This window comes from Lonchura striata, chromosome 1 (genome assembly GCF_046129695.1).
Source record: "Lonchura striata isolate bLonStr1 chromosome 1, bLonStr1.mat, whole genome shotgun sequence".
Classification (NCBI taxonomy): Eukaryota; Metazoa; Chordata; class Aves; order Passeriformes; family Estrildidae; genus Lonchura; species Lonchura striata.
This window is the reverse complement of record NC_134603.1, coordinates 156,384,452-156,400,511: the sequence shown is the minus strand read 5'-3', so window position 1 is coordinate 156,400,511 and position 16,060 is coordinate 156,384,452. Positions and strand designations below refer to the sequence as shown.

The window sequence follows — 16,060 nt, the reverse complement described above, 5'->3', positions numbered from 1 at the left end:
GCTCCCTCACACACCCCCCTGGGATAATTAACAGCTCTGTAATTAATGAACAGCCTGCAATACGATGACACTGAGCATTTTCAAAAGCATTATTAGAGCAGCTCTGTTATTACCAGCTCCTGCACCACAACTGCATTAGTGCTGATGATCTCAGGATGACTGGCTGCACTTACACATCCCTCAGCCCCTGCCCTGATTAACACAACATTAATCAGCTGATGAGTTCCTGTAGACAAACCCAATTACAGTTTGGGGTCCCACAGGAGGACTGCAAACATGATATGACTGAGAGGTTACTGGGCAAATGCTAAACCCACTTAAAATTATGGAGACCAGGCAGGAAAAGAAAATACTTACAACAAGAGCTTCACTGTGGCTGCAAAAGCAAAGCAAATCCTGTCATTCGACAGGGATGGGCATTTCTTGCTTTTAAATGGATTTGATTTGCACACCAAGTGTTGAGAAATCTGCCCAGCATCCCACAGGGTGACTGTGGCAATGGGCAGCACGACAGCCTGGCACGGGCTGGGGACAGGAGGCAGCCACAGGGATGGGGATGGATGGCAGGGAAAGAGGGCTCCAGGCACGAGATGAGCACTCCAGCCCCCATCTGGGGCAGGAATTCGGGAATTCAGGAATTCAGGAGCAGACTGTCTGCACCACAGGGTGGTTGTGCAATGAGCACTCAGCTGTGGAGCTGGCCCTGGGCTGAACAGCTTATGCAAATCAAAATCCATAAGAGGATACAGCCCCCAAACATTGAAACAAATTAATTTCTTTTTTTTTTTTATATATCAACTATTCTTCAAGGACACATTGAAAAAAAAAAAATCTTCTGCAAGTCTCCCTTTGAAATAAAGCTTGAGGAGCAGAGAGAAGGGGGATGTCAGCAGCAGATCAGTCCAACAGCCCAACCCTGGCCCAGTGAAAACTTTCCATCATTCCCCCCTTAACCATTCCCCAGAACTTCCTTGGAAGTACAAAATTTAGGACCCTGATTGTCATCTCTAATTCCCTAATTGAGTTTTAATTCACACAAGAGGCAAGACAAAGGTTCGGTCCCATTGTGAAAGCTGATAAATTCCTGTTGTGTTTCTGTTATCAGTTCAGCTGCCTCCTGACATTAAAAGGTATAAAATAATTTTCCAGGAGGCTCTGGGGCAGTTTTTCCAATGGCAATGACAACAATGAGAAGCTGAAATAAACCTAAAAGAGGGATAAGGGATTCAATTTAAGAACTGCACAATCAGCCTTATAGCCAATGCTCCTTAAGCTGCACAGTCAAAAATAGAAAAAAAAAATAAAATTACAGAAGTGTGCAAGGCCTAATTTCCAGGAGATGGATCCAACTTCCCTCGGAGAGAGGATCTGCAGCATCACAGTTGCCATGGCTCCCGAGGGAGCTGTACCACAACGCTGGCACCTATTTTAGCAGCACAGACAGGAGCTGATGTTTTTAGAGAAGCATCCTGTTATCCTGGAACACACAGTGTAGGACACAGGGAGCCTGGCGAAGGAGATTTCATCACTGAACTTCAGCAGCAGGTCCTCCAAAATGCCTTCACTGCCTGCCCACCAGGGGAAAGAAGCAAAGATGGAAAGGGACTTGGGCAAGGGCTGGAGGGACAGGACCCAGGGAATGGCTCCCACTGCCACGGGGCAGGGATGGATGGGAGATTGGGAATGAGGAATTCCTGGCTGGGATGGAATTGCCAGAGCAGCTGTGGCTGGCAGATCCCTGGCAGTGCCCAAGGCCAGGCTGGACAGGGCTGGGAGCAGCCTGGGGCACTGGGAGGTGTCCCTGTCATGACACTGAGTGTTCCTCAAGGTCCCTCCCAACCCAGACCATTCCAGGATCCTGTGAGGATATCAGGTGTGGAGTAGGAGCCTCCCAGTCCTGCCTGACAGTCAGATGTGAGGTGTTGGCCAAGGTGTGGCATCAGCTGAAGATACAATCCCCCTGAGCATCCCACTGTTGCACAGCAGGAGCACAGAGGCACGTGGAGGGGACACACAGCCCATGGGACACCTGGACTTCCACTGAGACCCCCTGGCTCCCTGCAGCCCTGCCCAGGGAAGCACTGCCACCACCAGCCCTGGAAATGGTCACAAACTGGGGAACGTGGCTCAGTGGTGGCCCTGGCAGTGCTGGGGTTAAAGGCTGGGCTTCTCCAACCTGAACAATTCCTGATCTCTGCCACTGGACAAGCACAGTCACCTACCAGGGGTCTCAGCCCCTCTCCCTTCCCTGACTGCTGGGCTCAGCTGGGTGCCACTTGCTGGAACTCAAAGTGTCCCTCAGACATTTTTAGAGGTTCCAGGCCTTGGTCAGAAGCATTTGAGACCCTGGCAGGCAGCTGCAAACAGCTGTGATTTTGGGTTTGAGCCATGGGATGAGTTACCAACTTTGGAGGTGGAACAAGCAGTCACAAAGGGTTAGATGGGATAGTAAAAGTAGTTACAAAACAGAGGGAAATTTTTTAGTATTGTACAGGGGGGTTTTAACACCTGTACAGGGGGGATTTTACTTTGTACATGGGGGTCAGGAGTTCTAAGATGGAGGAAAGTGGGCTGATCCTGTTCTTCCTCCCTCTTCTTCCTTGCCTCCATGTTCTTGGTGATGTTGGCACTCACAGATTGGTTTAGAGTAGAAAAGCACTTTGTAATATAGGTAGTAGGTATTGGGGGAAAACTATAAACATGTAATATGTAATATATCATATAAAAGAGAACAGCAGCCCTGGGTGGGGAGGGAGAAGAAGACACAGACAGAGAGGGTGTCAGGGTGTGTGTGTGCCTCTGCCCGAGCTGTGAGCAAACCACAGCAGCTCAAGGAGAAAATCTTTTAGGTAACTCACAATAAACTGCCTTGAGACCCAACAACGAGCCTGCAGAGTTTTTCTTTGGAAGCTCGGGCTGGAGGAGAGACTTTTCCAGCACACGAGACTCCAGAGCAAGGCCGGGGTTCCCACACCCCTGAGGTGTGAGTTCCCTCTCCAGGCACTCCCACAGCTCTTGTGCCAAGTGGGGGAACCAGCCAGGCCCTGGGGGTGTTTCCAGCTGTGCAACAGCTGCTCCATGAAGGGCCAGCAGGATGGAAATGGAGACCAGAGCCTCACTCATGTATCTGCAGTTGTGCCAGGGCTGCCCAGGCAGGCTGTGAGTGCCCATCCCTGGGGGTGTCCCAGGAACATCTGGAGGTGGCACTCAGAGCCCTGGGCTGGGCATAAGGTGGGCGTTGGGCACAGGACTCCAACCTTAATGATCCTGGGATGCTGGGAGGGCAAAGCCCCTTCAGCTGCTCTGGGAACACGGCACCAAGAGATCCAAAACAAGCTCAGCCCTGGAACCATGGAAGCTCCTGAGCTGGGAGGGACCCACAAGGATCACTGATCCAACTGCTGCTCTGCACAGACACCCCAAAATCCCAGCCTGGGCACCCCTGAGAGTGCTGACCAAACACTCCTGGAGCTCTGGGAGCCTTGGGAATGTGCCCATTCCCTGGGGAGCCTGGGCAGGGCCCAGCACCCTCTGGGGGAATTCAGAGCTGGGCATTCTGAGCTCCTCCTAAAAACCCCAACCAAGCAACAGTTGACTCTACAAAGTGTTGAAAGGAGGAAAGCAGTGGAAGGTTATCAAAGCCCTGAGCAAACTGACATCAGGACAACTTCCAGGTGCAAAGTTTGTGCCAATTTACTCACAGGCTGCAGTGCTACTCTGAGCCAGGACTCCTGCAATCCGTGCACGGTTACCTGTGCAAGATACTCAGGAGGAGCTTTTGTTCCAAAACTCCTGGCAGACAATGGAAAGGTTTGGAAGAAATGTTGGTTGTGTAAAAGATGCTGCCTTCAGCTTTCCCTTTGTTTTGTTGCATCATGCACCAAAGAGCATCACTTCTGCAGGCACAAGTTCATGCAGAGAACACCACTTCCACTAAAATAGAACTAACTACTTCAGGTTATGCAACGCTCATTAAAATTACAAAACCTCTCAAAAACCTGAGCAGCATGTTAAGGCACTCTGGAGCTCGGGGTCTGGTGAGTTAGTGGCTGCATCATGCAAACTGGCAGCAAGAAACTCCACAGGAACAGCAACAAACTTCCATGCCTGATGACAAGGCAAAAATGGAGAGCACCCGAGGGCAGGGATAAACTTCCCGGCCCATCTTGGCAGAGCAGGGTTCACAGAGATGCCAACTCTTTCTGAGGAAGCTTTAGAATGAGCACAAGGACAAGAATATTTGTAATTTCATCTCTAGCCATATTTCAAAATTTGTAAGAACTGGATTCAGTTCTGTGGGATGAATTCCAGCTCATTTCCTGTGAGCCCACAGCCAGGGTGCCCAGCCCTGGATGCTGACCAGCCCATCCAAAGTCTCCTAAGAGGGATAAAGTCCCAAAATTTCCATTGTTTTGTTAGAGCTGCTTTGGAAAAGGCTTTGATTCTAGAAGGAAACACGTTTTGTAGATGAAGAGGCTCGAGGAGGCTTAAGCCAAACCAACTGCAGGAGGAGAAAGGGATGCAGTTGGTGTGAGGTGGGATAAAGCCAGCCCCTGCAAACAGCAGGGACCCAGAACATTCCCTGCCCCTGGCATCCTCCATCCCTGAGCAGGGACAGGGGGCACCTCACAGCACAGCTCACGGCCCCTGGCACCCCAAAACCCCTCACCTCAACCCCAACGGGGCAGAGCCTGGCGCTCGCAGCCAGCTGCCAGCCCCCCAACTTTGGGAATGAGCACTGTGAGCCAGGCAAGCAGCCCTGGGAGCAGGCAGCAGCCCTCATGCCACGCTGGGATGCCCGCTGGGGCTCATGCCAGGCCAGGCCCTGGCACACACACTCGTGGCAGGCCCTGGCACACACACACACCTCTGTCCGGCCGCCGGGGCACGGCTCTGGCCACCAGGGCTGGCACCAGGGCTGGCACCCCTCGGGCCTTGGTGGGTCTCATGTAGCCCTTGAGCTGCTCTGCTGCCTTCACTCTCTCTTTCCTTGCCTCCTTCACTGCTTTCTGTTCATGTTCTTCTTCTGTCTCTTTAGCTGAGGCTTGAGATTCCTTTTCTTTAGTTATTTCTTGAGATTCCTTTCCTTTGGCTGTGTCTTGAGATTCTTTTCCTTTAGTTATTTCTTGAGATTCCTTTTGTTTAGCTGTGTCCTGAGATTCCTTTTCTTTAGTTACTTCTTGAGATTCCTTTTGTTTAGCTGTGTCCTGAGATTCATTTTGTTTAGTTGTGTCCTGATATTCCTTTTCTTTAGTTATTTCTAGAGATTGCTTTTCTTTAGCTGTGTCCTGAGACTCCTTTTCTTTAGTTACTTCTTGAGATTCGCTCTCTTTGGTTATGTCTTGAGATTCCTTTTCTCTAGTTGTCTCGTGAGTTTCTCTTTCTTTATTTGTATCCTGAGACTCCTTTTCTTTGGTTTTGGCTTGAGGTTTATCCACCTCTGACACCGGAGTGTCCTTCAGAACCTCCCCAGCACGAGGAGCATCATCCTTCAGGAGAGCAGGGCCCTCCTCTGCAGGCTGACAGGAACCTTTTTTGTTCTCTTTGAGCTGTTTTTGGGTAGTTTGGGCAGCTGTCCCAGCAGCCTCAGGCTCAGTGCCCTGGTGTTGGGGTGAGCTCTGCTCACTCCTGGTGTCCCTGCCCTGCTCAGCCTCTCCATCCTTCCTGTCCTTCCCAGCTGCTGGCACAGCCTGGGACACGGCTGCAGAGGCTGGGGACCTCCCTGTGCTGCCAGGTGTCCCTGCAGGGGCTGGGGACCTCCCTGTGCTGCCAGGTGTCCCTGCAGGGGCTGGGGACCTCCCTGTGCCCTCCTCTGCACAGGACACGGTGGCCTCTGGTCCCCCTGTCCCCTCAGCAGCTCCAGAGGCTGCTCTGTGTTTTGGACCTGCTGCCTCGTGAGGAAGCTCTGAGGGAGCCTTGGCAGTGTTGTGCTTTTTATGGGTGGGTTTGATTTCTTTGTCATTCACCTTTGCCACAGGACAAAGGTGACTTTTGTCCTCGGGCTGGCCACCCTGGGAGCCAGCCTCTCTGCTCTTCCCATCTTTCTGGGAAACCTCTTTTCCAGGTTCTTTGGGCTGCTCACGAGATTTTTGGGTCTGCATCTCCTTCTTAGCGCCAGGTCCAAGCTCTTTGCTGCTTTCCTCTGCCACTGCTTCCAGAGGAGGAGGAGGAGGAGGAGAATGAGGAGGAAGGCCCCCAGTCCCTGCACCCTGCTCTCCTTGCTTTGGGAGGCCACAGGGAGCATCACCCCCATCACCAGGGCCACTTGCTGGGCTCTGAGACATGGATTTGAAGTCACTTCCTTTATTATTCCCAAGTTTTTGAGGGCCAGTGGGAAAGTTTTTAATGTTTCTGTTTTCATCTATGAGATCTGTGTCTTCCACCCCACCTTCCAGCCCAGATCCTACAGCAGGCTGTGCTTCACTCCTGTCTGGTTCTGCCTCTAGAGGAACAGGCTGCCTGGAGGCATTTTTAGCCTTTTTACTGCTTCCATCATAGCCCCTCTTTTTAGATCTCTCAGTGACTGGGGCCAGGCTGGGATCCGACACTGCTGGATGCTCTGCAAAATGATTTTTATTCCTGCTGCAAGGACTGACACCTCCTGCCTCAGGTTTGTCCCTGATCTCCAGGCCAGCAGGAGGGAACATCCCTGCTCCTGCTTTATGCTCCAGCAGAAAAGGCTGCTGTGGGTCAGGCTCCCCCTTTTTGTGTTTCTCTTCACCACCTGTGTGTGCCTTCCCTGGCTCCAGAGGCAAAGCAGGAGCCTGTACCTTGGCAGGATCAGGCAGGTGAGCCAGCAGCACCTCTGGACTCCTGGAATTCTCTCTGCCCTTCTCAGACTGGGTTTGTTGAACATGTCCCACTGCAGAGATGTCACCTGGCTGCAGCTCAGGACTGTGCTCAGCCCTTTTGCCTTTCCCATCTCTGCTTTTCCCCTTGGGCTTGTCCGTGCCCGGTTCCCTGGTGGGACTCTGCATCCCTGCCCTGTGCTCTGGGAGAGGCTGGGATTTACCTGCTTCCTTCCCTTTATTCCCAAGCCAAGTTTCCTTACTTTCCAAGTTTCCTTTCTTTATTTCTGGCTCTGAAGTCTCTGTTTTCTGGCCTGAAAGATTTGGCTGCTCAGAGAAGCTCCCAGTGCCACCCTGGCTTTTGGGCTTGCCCAGCTCCTCCTGCAGCCCATCTCTTTGCAAACCAGAGCCCTTCTCCTTAGCCAAGCTCGTTTCCTTCCTGCCTCCAGCCACCTGCTCCTGCCTGGCTTCCCCCCCAGCCCCCAGGAGAGCTGCCTGCCCAGAGGGGCTTTTCTCAGGCTGTTTCCTTCTCCCATCACTGCTCCTCTTCCTGGGTTTCTCTGCCAGCAGCGGCACATCTGAGCTGAGCCCAGCACCTCCAGCCTCCCTGCCTTTCCCAGCCAAACCCACCTGCTCTGAGGGGCTGATGGTGGCAGCCAGAGCAGGAGTTTTGGCTCCCTCTCTGCTCTTCTCCAGCAGCAAAGCTTGGTCTAAAGCTCCCAAATCAGCTGTTTCACCATTCCCAACATTTTCTTTCTGTTTCTCCGGTGCCAGCTCAATTGGCCTTTGCATTTTAGCTGCATTTTCCTGCAAGACCCCAGCAGGGACACAGCCCTGCTCTCTGCCCTCATCACTGCCCTCTTTCACCTTATCAGCTGCCTCAGGAAAACTCCCTGAGTCCACCTTATTCTCAAGGCAAGGCTGCTGGAAAAAGCTCCTTTCTCCTTTTTTGCTCCTTCCATCGCTGCCTCTTTTTTTGGGCTTGTCTGCAGGACAGGCCTGTGCAGCACTGCCTGGTGGGTGTCCTCTGCCAGGAACACCCTGGCCATTTTCAGGACAAACCGTTTCCTTCCCAGCCTCATCTGTCCTCCCTCCTTCAGTGAATTTTCCTCCATCCTCCGAGAGCATCACCTGCTCCCAGCAGCTTTTCATTCTTTTGCCTTTCCCTTCGCTGCGCTTTTTTTTAGGCCTGTCCATCCCGTGGGTCAGACTGGGGTCTTTCCCAGCCTGCTGCTCAGAAGCAGGGACTCCTTTCCCTTGGTTTGGGTCTGGGGGATCTGCTGCCACCCCCCTGCCCTCTGCCAGGCCGGGGCTGGGATGTTTGGGAGCACCCTGGGCTCCTCTGCCCTGCCCAGCTGGAACTTGCCCAGCTTTTGGTGAAAGTGGAACAGAAGCTCCAGGAGCTGCTGGGCTCCTCAGTCCTCCCTCTGACCCTCTCTGACTTTCTCCAGCTGCCTTTGGCTCTGTAGGGAGCTTTTCCTCCATGGCTGCAGCCTGTTTGAGGGATTCCCTTTCAAGCCCTTTGCTTTTTTCCCAGCTTTTCCTGGCTGCTGTTTCCAGGGAAGGCTGATGGATGGAGTCACCGGGTGCTTCCTGCCCTGGAGATGGGGTTTGGGGCTCCTTGTTTTTATGGACAAGGGGCAATTCCAAAGGGCTGGTCTGTAAGGGAGCTTCTGCTTCGCTCAGATTGGCCTTCAGCTCAGCACCTTTTGACTCTTTGCCCTCCCTCTTCTCATTTTTCTTGGGGAAATCTCTCTCTGTGGCCTTGGTGGGTCCCTTGGCTGCAGCAGATTCCTCCAGCTCAGTGTTGCCCACGTGCTCTGAGGGAACCTCTTTGCTCTTGCCCTTGGATCCCAGCATGGAGCTGTCACCTCTCCTTCCCTCTGTCTCCATCTCCTCCCTGGGTCTGGCATCCAGCACTCCGGATTTTGGGCCCTGCTCTCCTGGGGCTGGCACTGGGAAGGTGTTTTGCTCCTCCAGGATATGACCCCCAGTTGTTATTTTAACATCCTGTGGCACATCCAGAGCTCTGCTTCCTGAGGGTGTTCTGGGACACGTGCCTGGGTTCTGCCACTCCACCCCAAAGGGAGAGCTCCTGGCACCTCTGGAGGTTCCGTTCTCATCCCAGAACTCCATCCCTCTTGGCAGCTGGTTCCTCCTTTGCTTTGGTTTCTTTTTCTTTTTCTTCACCATGGCACCTTCCAAATCCCAGTTTTCCTGGGGGGCATCTCTGCAGCTCTCCAGAGGCTCCGTGGGGACATTGGTGGCCTTTTTGTGAGGAACCCTAAAGCGAGGGGATGCTCCAGCACCACAGCCAAGCTCCACTGTGGAACAGGGGTCTGCTCTGGGCTCAGGACTCTTCTGCTGTGGGAGACCTACAGGATGCTCCTCTGGCACATCTGTGAGAGGCACTGGGGCAGGTTTTGCTCTGCCAAACCCACGGTCCCTGGATTTGGGAGCTTGCCTGACTTGTGCAGTGGGAAGACCTGGAATACAGGAAGCCTGCTCAAACATCAAGGCCACTATTTGCTTGATAAAAGAAATAATAAATATATTCTCTGTGTGGCTGCAGCCCTCTCAATCAGGCCCTACAGGCAGATGTGCAGCATTTCCCAACACTGGAACCACACCAGAGCCACCTCAGGAGGGCTGGGGTAGGTATTTACCCCAACACCTGTGTGATCTACCCCAGATCCATCCACCAGGACTATTTAAATACGTCTGACACAGGCTCTTACCCCACCAAAAAGCACCAGTTCTTGCAAGGACATGCCACTGCTTTTTAAAAATGCATTAAGGATCCATTTTGTCTCAGCAAGACAAGATCAGAGAGAGCCTTTTTATATCTCTAGCTGGCATCCTTCCAGAGTGGGAAAACAGAAGTTTAGTGGGAAGATGGGAAGAGAGATGGGGGCAAGACAGCCAAGTTTCCCCAGCACCCGGGGAGGAAGCAGGGGGAGGCAGAGCCCCTGTCCCAGGGTCACCTGCTGTGTCCCTGGGGATCCCTCAGGGCATGAGGAGAGCAGCAGTTGTTTCTCACTCAGCCCTGGCCCACAGATCCTCCTCCACACCAAGTGTGAGCAGCACCAGCCCTTCTGGAGGCTGGGTCAGTGGAGCAGGAGAAAAATCACATCTTCCTTTGGCAATTGCACAGCTCAGCTGGGAAGGAGATCCTCCCTGGGAATGTCCTCGGGACAATTAACAGTCCTTTGCAGCACCAAAAGAAAAGCCAGTGCTGATGGCAGAGAGATGAGAGCTCTGCAATCCTCCAGCACAGCTGTGAGCCAGTCCCAGTGATGAAAGCACTCAGAGCACTTGGATTTGGGGTTTTAGTTTGAACGTGGAGGGAAAAGAGCCTTGGAGAGGGCAGGGATCCGAGGGGAAGGGTGAGCCCAGCACCAGGAGCACTGAGAGCCACACAAAGACATTTCTGCTTGCCCAGGTGGCCCCACAGCCAGGAGCAGAAGATGAAGAGTTCCCAGAGTTTCCATGAGGAAATGGAAGTATATTTTATATGATGATTTCTGTCCTACCTGTGGGCTCCTGCAGGGTTTTCTCCTCCTGAGGTTCTGCATGTTGGACGTGGTTGTGCTCAGCCTCCTCCTGCTGTGTCTCACCATCCTCAGCAGGAGCAGATTTTTCTGGAAGGTCTCTATTTTCTAGTGCTCCTTTTGCTTCAGCTGGAACATGAAAGACAGGAAGAGAAAGCTTCAGGTCTCAGGAGTACAGGCAGCCTGCAGCTAAACCCCAGCCCTTGCAAAGGGGTTAATTCTGTGTTCAACAGGAATGAGGTTTATGAGACGTGCTTGGTTCGTCCCCTCACAATCCCATTTCAGCAGCACTTTTATATCTGGCACGTGCCAAGGTGGGGGCAGAACATGAAGCAGGGGCTGTTTCAGGGCTTTTAAGCACAGGGTGAGGGTTTGTTTGGGTTTCTTCCTCTTTGTAATCAGCCCAATTCAGACTATCCCAGCTTCCCACTGGGAATTCAAATCCAGAATGAACTCCATTATCAGCCTGGAGTCCCTGGCTAATACCGATCATCTTGTATTCATCTATACCTTACAATACATCCACACAGCCACCACAACATTCCTCACTCTGCATAATTACAGCCAGCTTTCATCTGTGAGGCGTAATTACAAGGGAGAGCAGTTCTCTCTGTAATTAATTTTATTTCCATTTTAAACAGAAAGGAAAATGATGGCAGGCACTGGTACAACTGCTGTGCACGAGGAAGGGAAGGATGAGTCCTGTGGATGTGCCCTGTGCCAGCAGCCACTGAAACCTGCTTGGGGTTGCAGGCTGGCCCTGGCTGGGGGCAGCAGGCAGTGCCTGTGTGGGGCAGAGCTGTGCCCTGGCTGCTTTGCCCACCTGCTGCCTCCAGCTGCTGCTTGGTTTTCCCAGGAATTTCCTCCTCCCGGGGGCTCGGGGGAGGTTTCCCATCCTTCATCTTCTCCGAGTGATCCACACAAACTTCTGGGATTTTGGATTCCGCCTCCACCTTCGCTGTTGTTTCTGCAAGTGGAATGGAAAGAGAAAAAATCCCTGTTTTTAAATATAGATCAGATTAAATTCATTCCCTCGCCTAATTTTTTATATTCTGCAAGGTTTTGTCACTTCCAAAGCCTGATTTTTAGGATCTTTCTACCTTCCTGCATTGTCTTGCACTTCCTGTTTTATTCACTCACCTCTCAGCTTCTACATTCCAGTGTGGTTTTTTTTTTATTTTGTTAAAACTTCTCTCTTGAAATTTATCCTCATCATTAAACTGAAGAGTATTAGAAGATAAGAAAAAAATCTCACTCCAATCCCATCCACAACCAATCCATATATGCTGTCTCTGCCCAGGACTATTTTTTTGCTTTTTAATAATATAAATATAAAATAAATACAATTTTGGAGAGCTGTTTTCTCTCCAGAGGGATGTTGTCCCTGGAGAAATCCACACAGCAGAGCAAACCTGCACATGGAAAACCCAACACACCCTTCCCAGCATTCAACACCTACAGTCATCCCAAGGAAAGCTCCCAAAATGATCAACTAAGCCTTTTAATCTCTTCAGAAATTGTTCTCAAGAACCTCTGTTTGTCAGCTCTGTGTCCTACAGGGTTTGGGAGATTTCAGGGAGAGCTGAGGGTGGTGGTGACACAGAGCAGGGATGAGCCAGCACCTCTCCATGGCTGTTCTTAGACCACTCAGCCCTGCTAAGAACACCCAATGAAAATTTAAAAATCATTAAAACCCTCTAGTTTTATGTTTTGCCAGTGAAGAATCCCTGTGATGCATTTTCTGTGTATCCTGAGAGCAGAGCTGAGCTCTCCTCAAGGTGCTTCACCCAAAGCCAATCAACGCTGGGCTCCGTGACCTCAGAGGCCTTTTCCAACCTGAATTTCCTGTGACTGGGATTCTGGGATTCTGGGATTTGGGCACACTCACCTGCAGGAGGCTTGTCCTGCTGAAGGGCAGCCTCAGATGTCAGCAGCTCCCCAGACACAGCAATCCTGGGGGCAGCTACGGGGCCAGGCTGAGCTTCCACTGCCACGCTCCCACCATCCACAGCAGGGCCAGGCTTGGCTGGAGCTGCAGGAGCAAACCCCGAATCCAGGCCATGGTGATGGTTGACTTCTGCTGCTGGAGCAAACTCTGCATCTGCTGCTGGGCCAAACTCAGATCCCATAACATCCTGAGCTTTGTTATCTGCTGCTGGAGCAAATCCCAAATCCAAGGTATGGTGAGGTTCCACATCTGCTGCCGGGGCAAACCCCAAATCCATGGCCTGGTGGGATTCCACATCTGCTGCCGGGGCAAACCCCAAATCCATGGCCTGGTGGGATTCCACACCTGCTGCCGGGGCAAACCCCAAATCCATGGCCTGGTGAGATTCCACACCTGCTGCTGGAGCAAACCCCAAATCCATGTTCTGGTGGGATTCCACACCTGCTGCTGGAGCAAACTCCAAATCCATGTTCTGGTGGGACTCCACACCTGCTGCTGAGGAAAATCCAAAATCCATGGCTTGGTGGGACTCCATACCTGCTGCTGGGGCAAATCCCAAATCCATGGCCTGGTGGGACTCCACACCTGCTGCCGGAGCAAGCCCCAAATCCACCCCATGGTGGAATCCAGCATCTGCTGCCGGGGCGAAGCCGAGCTCTGTCCCCGGGGCGGACACGTCATTGACACCTTTGGCAGGGCTGGCTTCAGGTGCAGGAGAAAAGCCCCCAGCTGTGGTCTGGAAAGGGTTGGCTGCTGCTGCAGGGCTCTGGGGAGGTTTGGTGTCTCCAGCAGGGACAGCCCCAACCTTCTCTGCGGGAAGGGACGCGGCGTCGGCGGCGGGAACGGAGGCTGCACCTGGCAGAACACGGGCACCACAGGTCAGGGAAAAGCCCGTGGCAGCTCCTGACCTGCTGCCCTGTGGCTGGGCAACACTCGGGGCTCACTCCCTGCCTCTCCTCCTGGCTTTCAGCACCACCTCCTCCCCCTGCCAGCGGCTCACCCCAGTTGTTCCAGTCCTTCTCCACTGCCGGATGCATCCAGAGGCTCTCCCGCCGCAGCCCCACGTGCACCCCTGGCTGCAGTGGGGCTCCCATCTGCTCCAGCCCTGGGAGCAGCAGCTGGCATGGATTGCTTCTTGTTCCAAAGCTCCCCTGATGCCACGCCACTGGCAGGGGGCCAGGGCTGCTGGCTCCTCTGCCAGGAGCACATTCCAGCAGAGCCCAGCCAGGAACCACAGCCAGCAGCTCCCGGCGTGGCTGGAGCTGGAAGGCACCTTAAAGATGTCCCAGCTCCAGTCCCACTCCCTTCTCCTGGCAGGGACACCTCCCACCACGCCAGGCTGCTCCATCCTGGCCTGGGGCACTTCCAGCAGCCACAGCTCCCTGGGGAAGCTGTTTATCCCTCTACTGCAGGATACAGAAATTGTGGAATCACCTGTGTGAGCCCAGCAGGTTTTCCAAGAGCAGGAAAAGTCCTGGCACGCTCCAAAGCCACACACTTCATTCTAAACATGGTTTGTGCTGGTGGTGGGGTTTGGGTGGTGCTGGCACTCCTGACACAGAATCCTCCCACGAATCCCAAATTCTCTCTATTCCTTCAAATTGGCCTCGTTCATTTTTCACACAGTATCTCCTAACACTGAGCTGGTAGCTCCAAACCAACATTTGTCACTTCACGGCACAATCAAACCTCTGCATTTAAGCTCCTATTTGCCTAAAATCCCCTTGAAGGAGGCTGTTCAGTCAGTTTTTGTTTAATGTTTCAGCTGTCCAGAGGCAAGCTTTTCCAAATGATCAGTGCCAGAAGCACTGGATCTCTCTTCTGCAGCTCCTCATCTGGACAGCCCCAAGCTCTGCCCACCCTCTGTGTCCTGCAGCTCAGTGCCCTGAACATCTCCCATCTATTGCTGATGACCAAAAACCAACATTTCTACTGATTTTTTGAGTCACATCTAAAAATATCCTCCCCAGCCAGTGGAAAACGTATGAAATCTAAATTAGAGATACTTAAACTGAAGTCAGAAAGAAATAGAACAATCAAAAAAGTCCCTTGGAAAATGGTCCTTAAGGATGCATTTAGATAAAACAAATATTTTAGTGAACCAAACCAAAAGGATCCATCATGCACCAGCCCTCTTTTGGGTTTCACTTTGTTGTGGGATTTTTAAGTGATATCATAATCTTCTCCAAAGGAAAACATAAAAGATTGTGATTTTGCACACGAGTAAGACTGTAAATAAATAGATATGAAAAGCAGTATGGATGATGCCTGGAGAATTATGGAAATGAGTGGGATAAAGTATTAGGAAACTGGACAACAACTGGCACTATGAGTCTGTGTATAAATATGTTGAAAATGGAACTTTTTAAAGAGACACTTTTAAAAGGGCAGGTTAAAGGTCCTTGTGAATAGATCTGGCACCTGGGGCTGTGGCTCAGGGGTGGCCTTGGCAGTGCTGGGGAAGGGTTGGACCTGGTGACCTCACAGGGCTTTTCCCCCCAAACCATTCCCTCACTCTGTGCTGCAACCACACCCTTGAGATTTTCCTGGAGCTAAAATGTGGAGACAGCAGAGAACCACAGAATCACCTCCTGGCCTGGGACACAACTGAGCAGGTTTGCTGCATCCCCCTCGGGTGTGCCCGCACCTGCAGGCACAGCAGACCTGTTCACACCTCAGGAGAGGCAATTCCATGTTCTGCCACCCCCACGCCCTGCCCCACGCTCCAGGCTGCAGGAATTCACCTGGAGCTGCAGCTTTTGGTCCATCCGTGGCTGCAGCCTCTCCTGGGAGTGCTGAGGCTGCAGCAGGAACGCTTCCAGGGGCTGCTGCCGCCGTGGGGCTCTCGGGCAGGCTCGTCCTGATGGCCTCGGTGGCTGCGGGGGGCACTGGGAACAGAAGGAGCTGGGATCAGCACCTGGAAAGGCCTCGGATCGTGGAGCTGCTGGGATGTGGGGGACACCCCCAGGTGCTGCCTCAGCCACCCCGGGGAGGGAATGCCCCTCAGCTCAGAGAAAGTCGGCTTGGATTGCCCACTCTCAGGAAAAGAATTTGTGCAGCACCCAGGAAAACTCTTGGATCCCAGGAGAAGTGGCAAAGCTGGGGAGGGCTGTGCTACAAACCCCCCCAGCTCCAGAAACACTTCCTACCCATCACCAGGGTGAAACTGTTCTCAGCTTCTTCACTGATATAAAGATCCCACTATGGGTCAAGTTTTGTAATACACACAAATTCCCAATGGGATAATGTCCCAGTGGAGCTTCAAAGATTTATCTGTGACCAGAATTTAAAGGTAATTGTAAAATCCCAGGAAGGTTTGGGTGGAAAGGGACTTTAAGGATCACCCAATCTCACCCCTGCCATGGCAGGGACACCTCCCACTGCCCCAGGCTGCTCCAAGCCCTGCCCAGCCTGGCCTTGGGCACTGCCAGGGACCCAGGGGCAGCCACAGCTGCTCTGGGCACTTTAAACTTTCAGTTTAAAGCTATTCCCACTCCTCAGATGCATTTCCATTCTAAACTGATGCGAGCAGCAGAAGCAGTGCCATCCTTGGCCAGCTCCCACGTGGCTCTGTCCCAGCCTGGTGTCCCTTGAGGAGGCAGACAAGGAGAGGAGCTGGCTCTGCTGCTCAGGAGCTCTCTGCCAACACTTCCTGCAGATCAGCTCAGAACTGGTTTTTACCTGGTGGCTCAACAAAGAAAGAGGTATCTGGTCCCTTCATGTCCTGCTGAGCTCCCATCCAGTATTCTTCAGGGGCTGTGGGAAACAAACAC

At 52.5% G+C, this 16,060-nt stretch overlaps 1 protein-coding gene across 6 annotated transcripts in view; it reads right to left on the bottom strand.

Annotated features, from left to right (window-relative positions):
* Window positions 1-16,060, bottom strand: part of MAP4 (microtubule associated protein 4) — a 150,018-nt gene that overhangs the window by 42,647 nt on the left and 91,311 nt on the right. For all 6 annotated transcript variants that reach the window (XM_077790011.1, XM_077790021.1, XM_077790013.1 and 3 more), the window contains exons 8-12: window positions 15,969-16,043; window positions 15,032-15,175; window positions 12,228-13,142; window positions 11,163-11,306; window positions 10,322-10,468 (exon numbers count right to left, since the gene is read on the bottom strand). In XM_077790011.1, coding sequence (XP_077646137.1) covers window positions 10,322-10,468; window positions 11,163-11,306; window positions 12,228-13,142; window positions 15,032-15,175; window positions 15,969-16,043 — 1,425 coding nt within the window. The remainder of the gene's footprint in view (window positions 1-10,321; window positions 10,469-11,162; window positions 11,307-12,227; window positions 13,143-15,031; window positions 15,176-15,968; window positions 16,044-16,060) is intronic.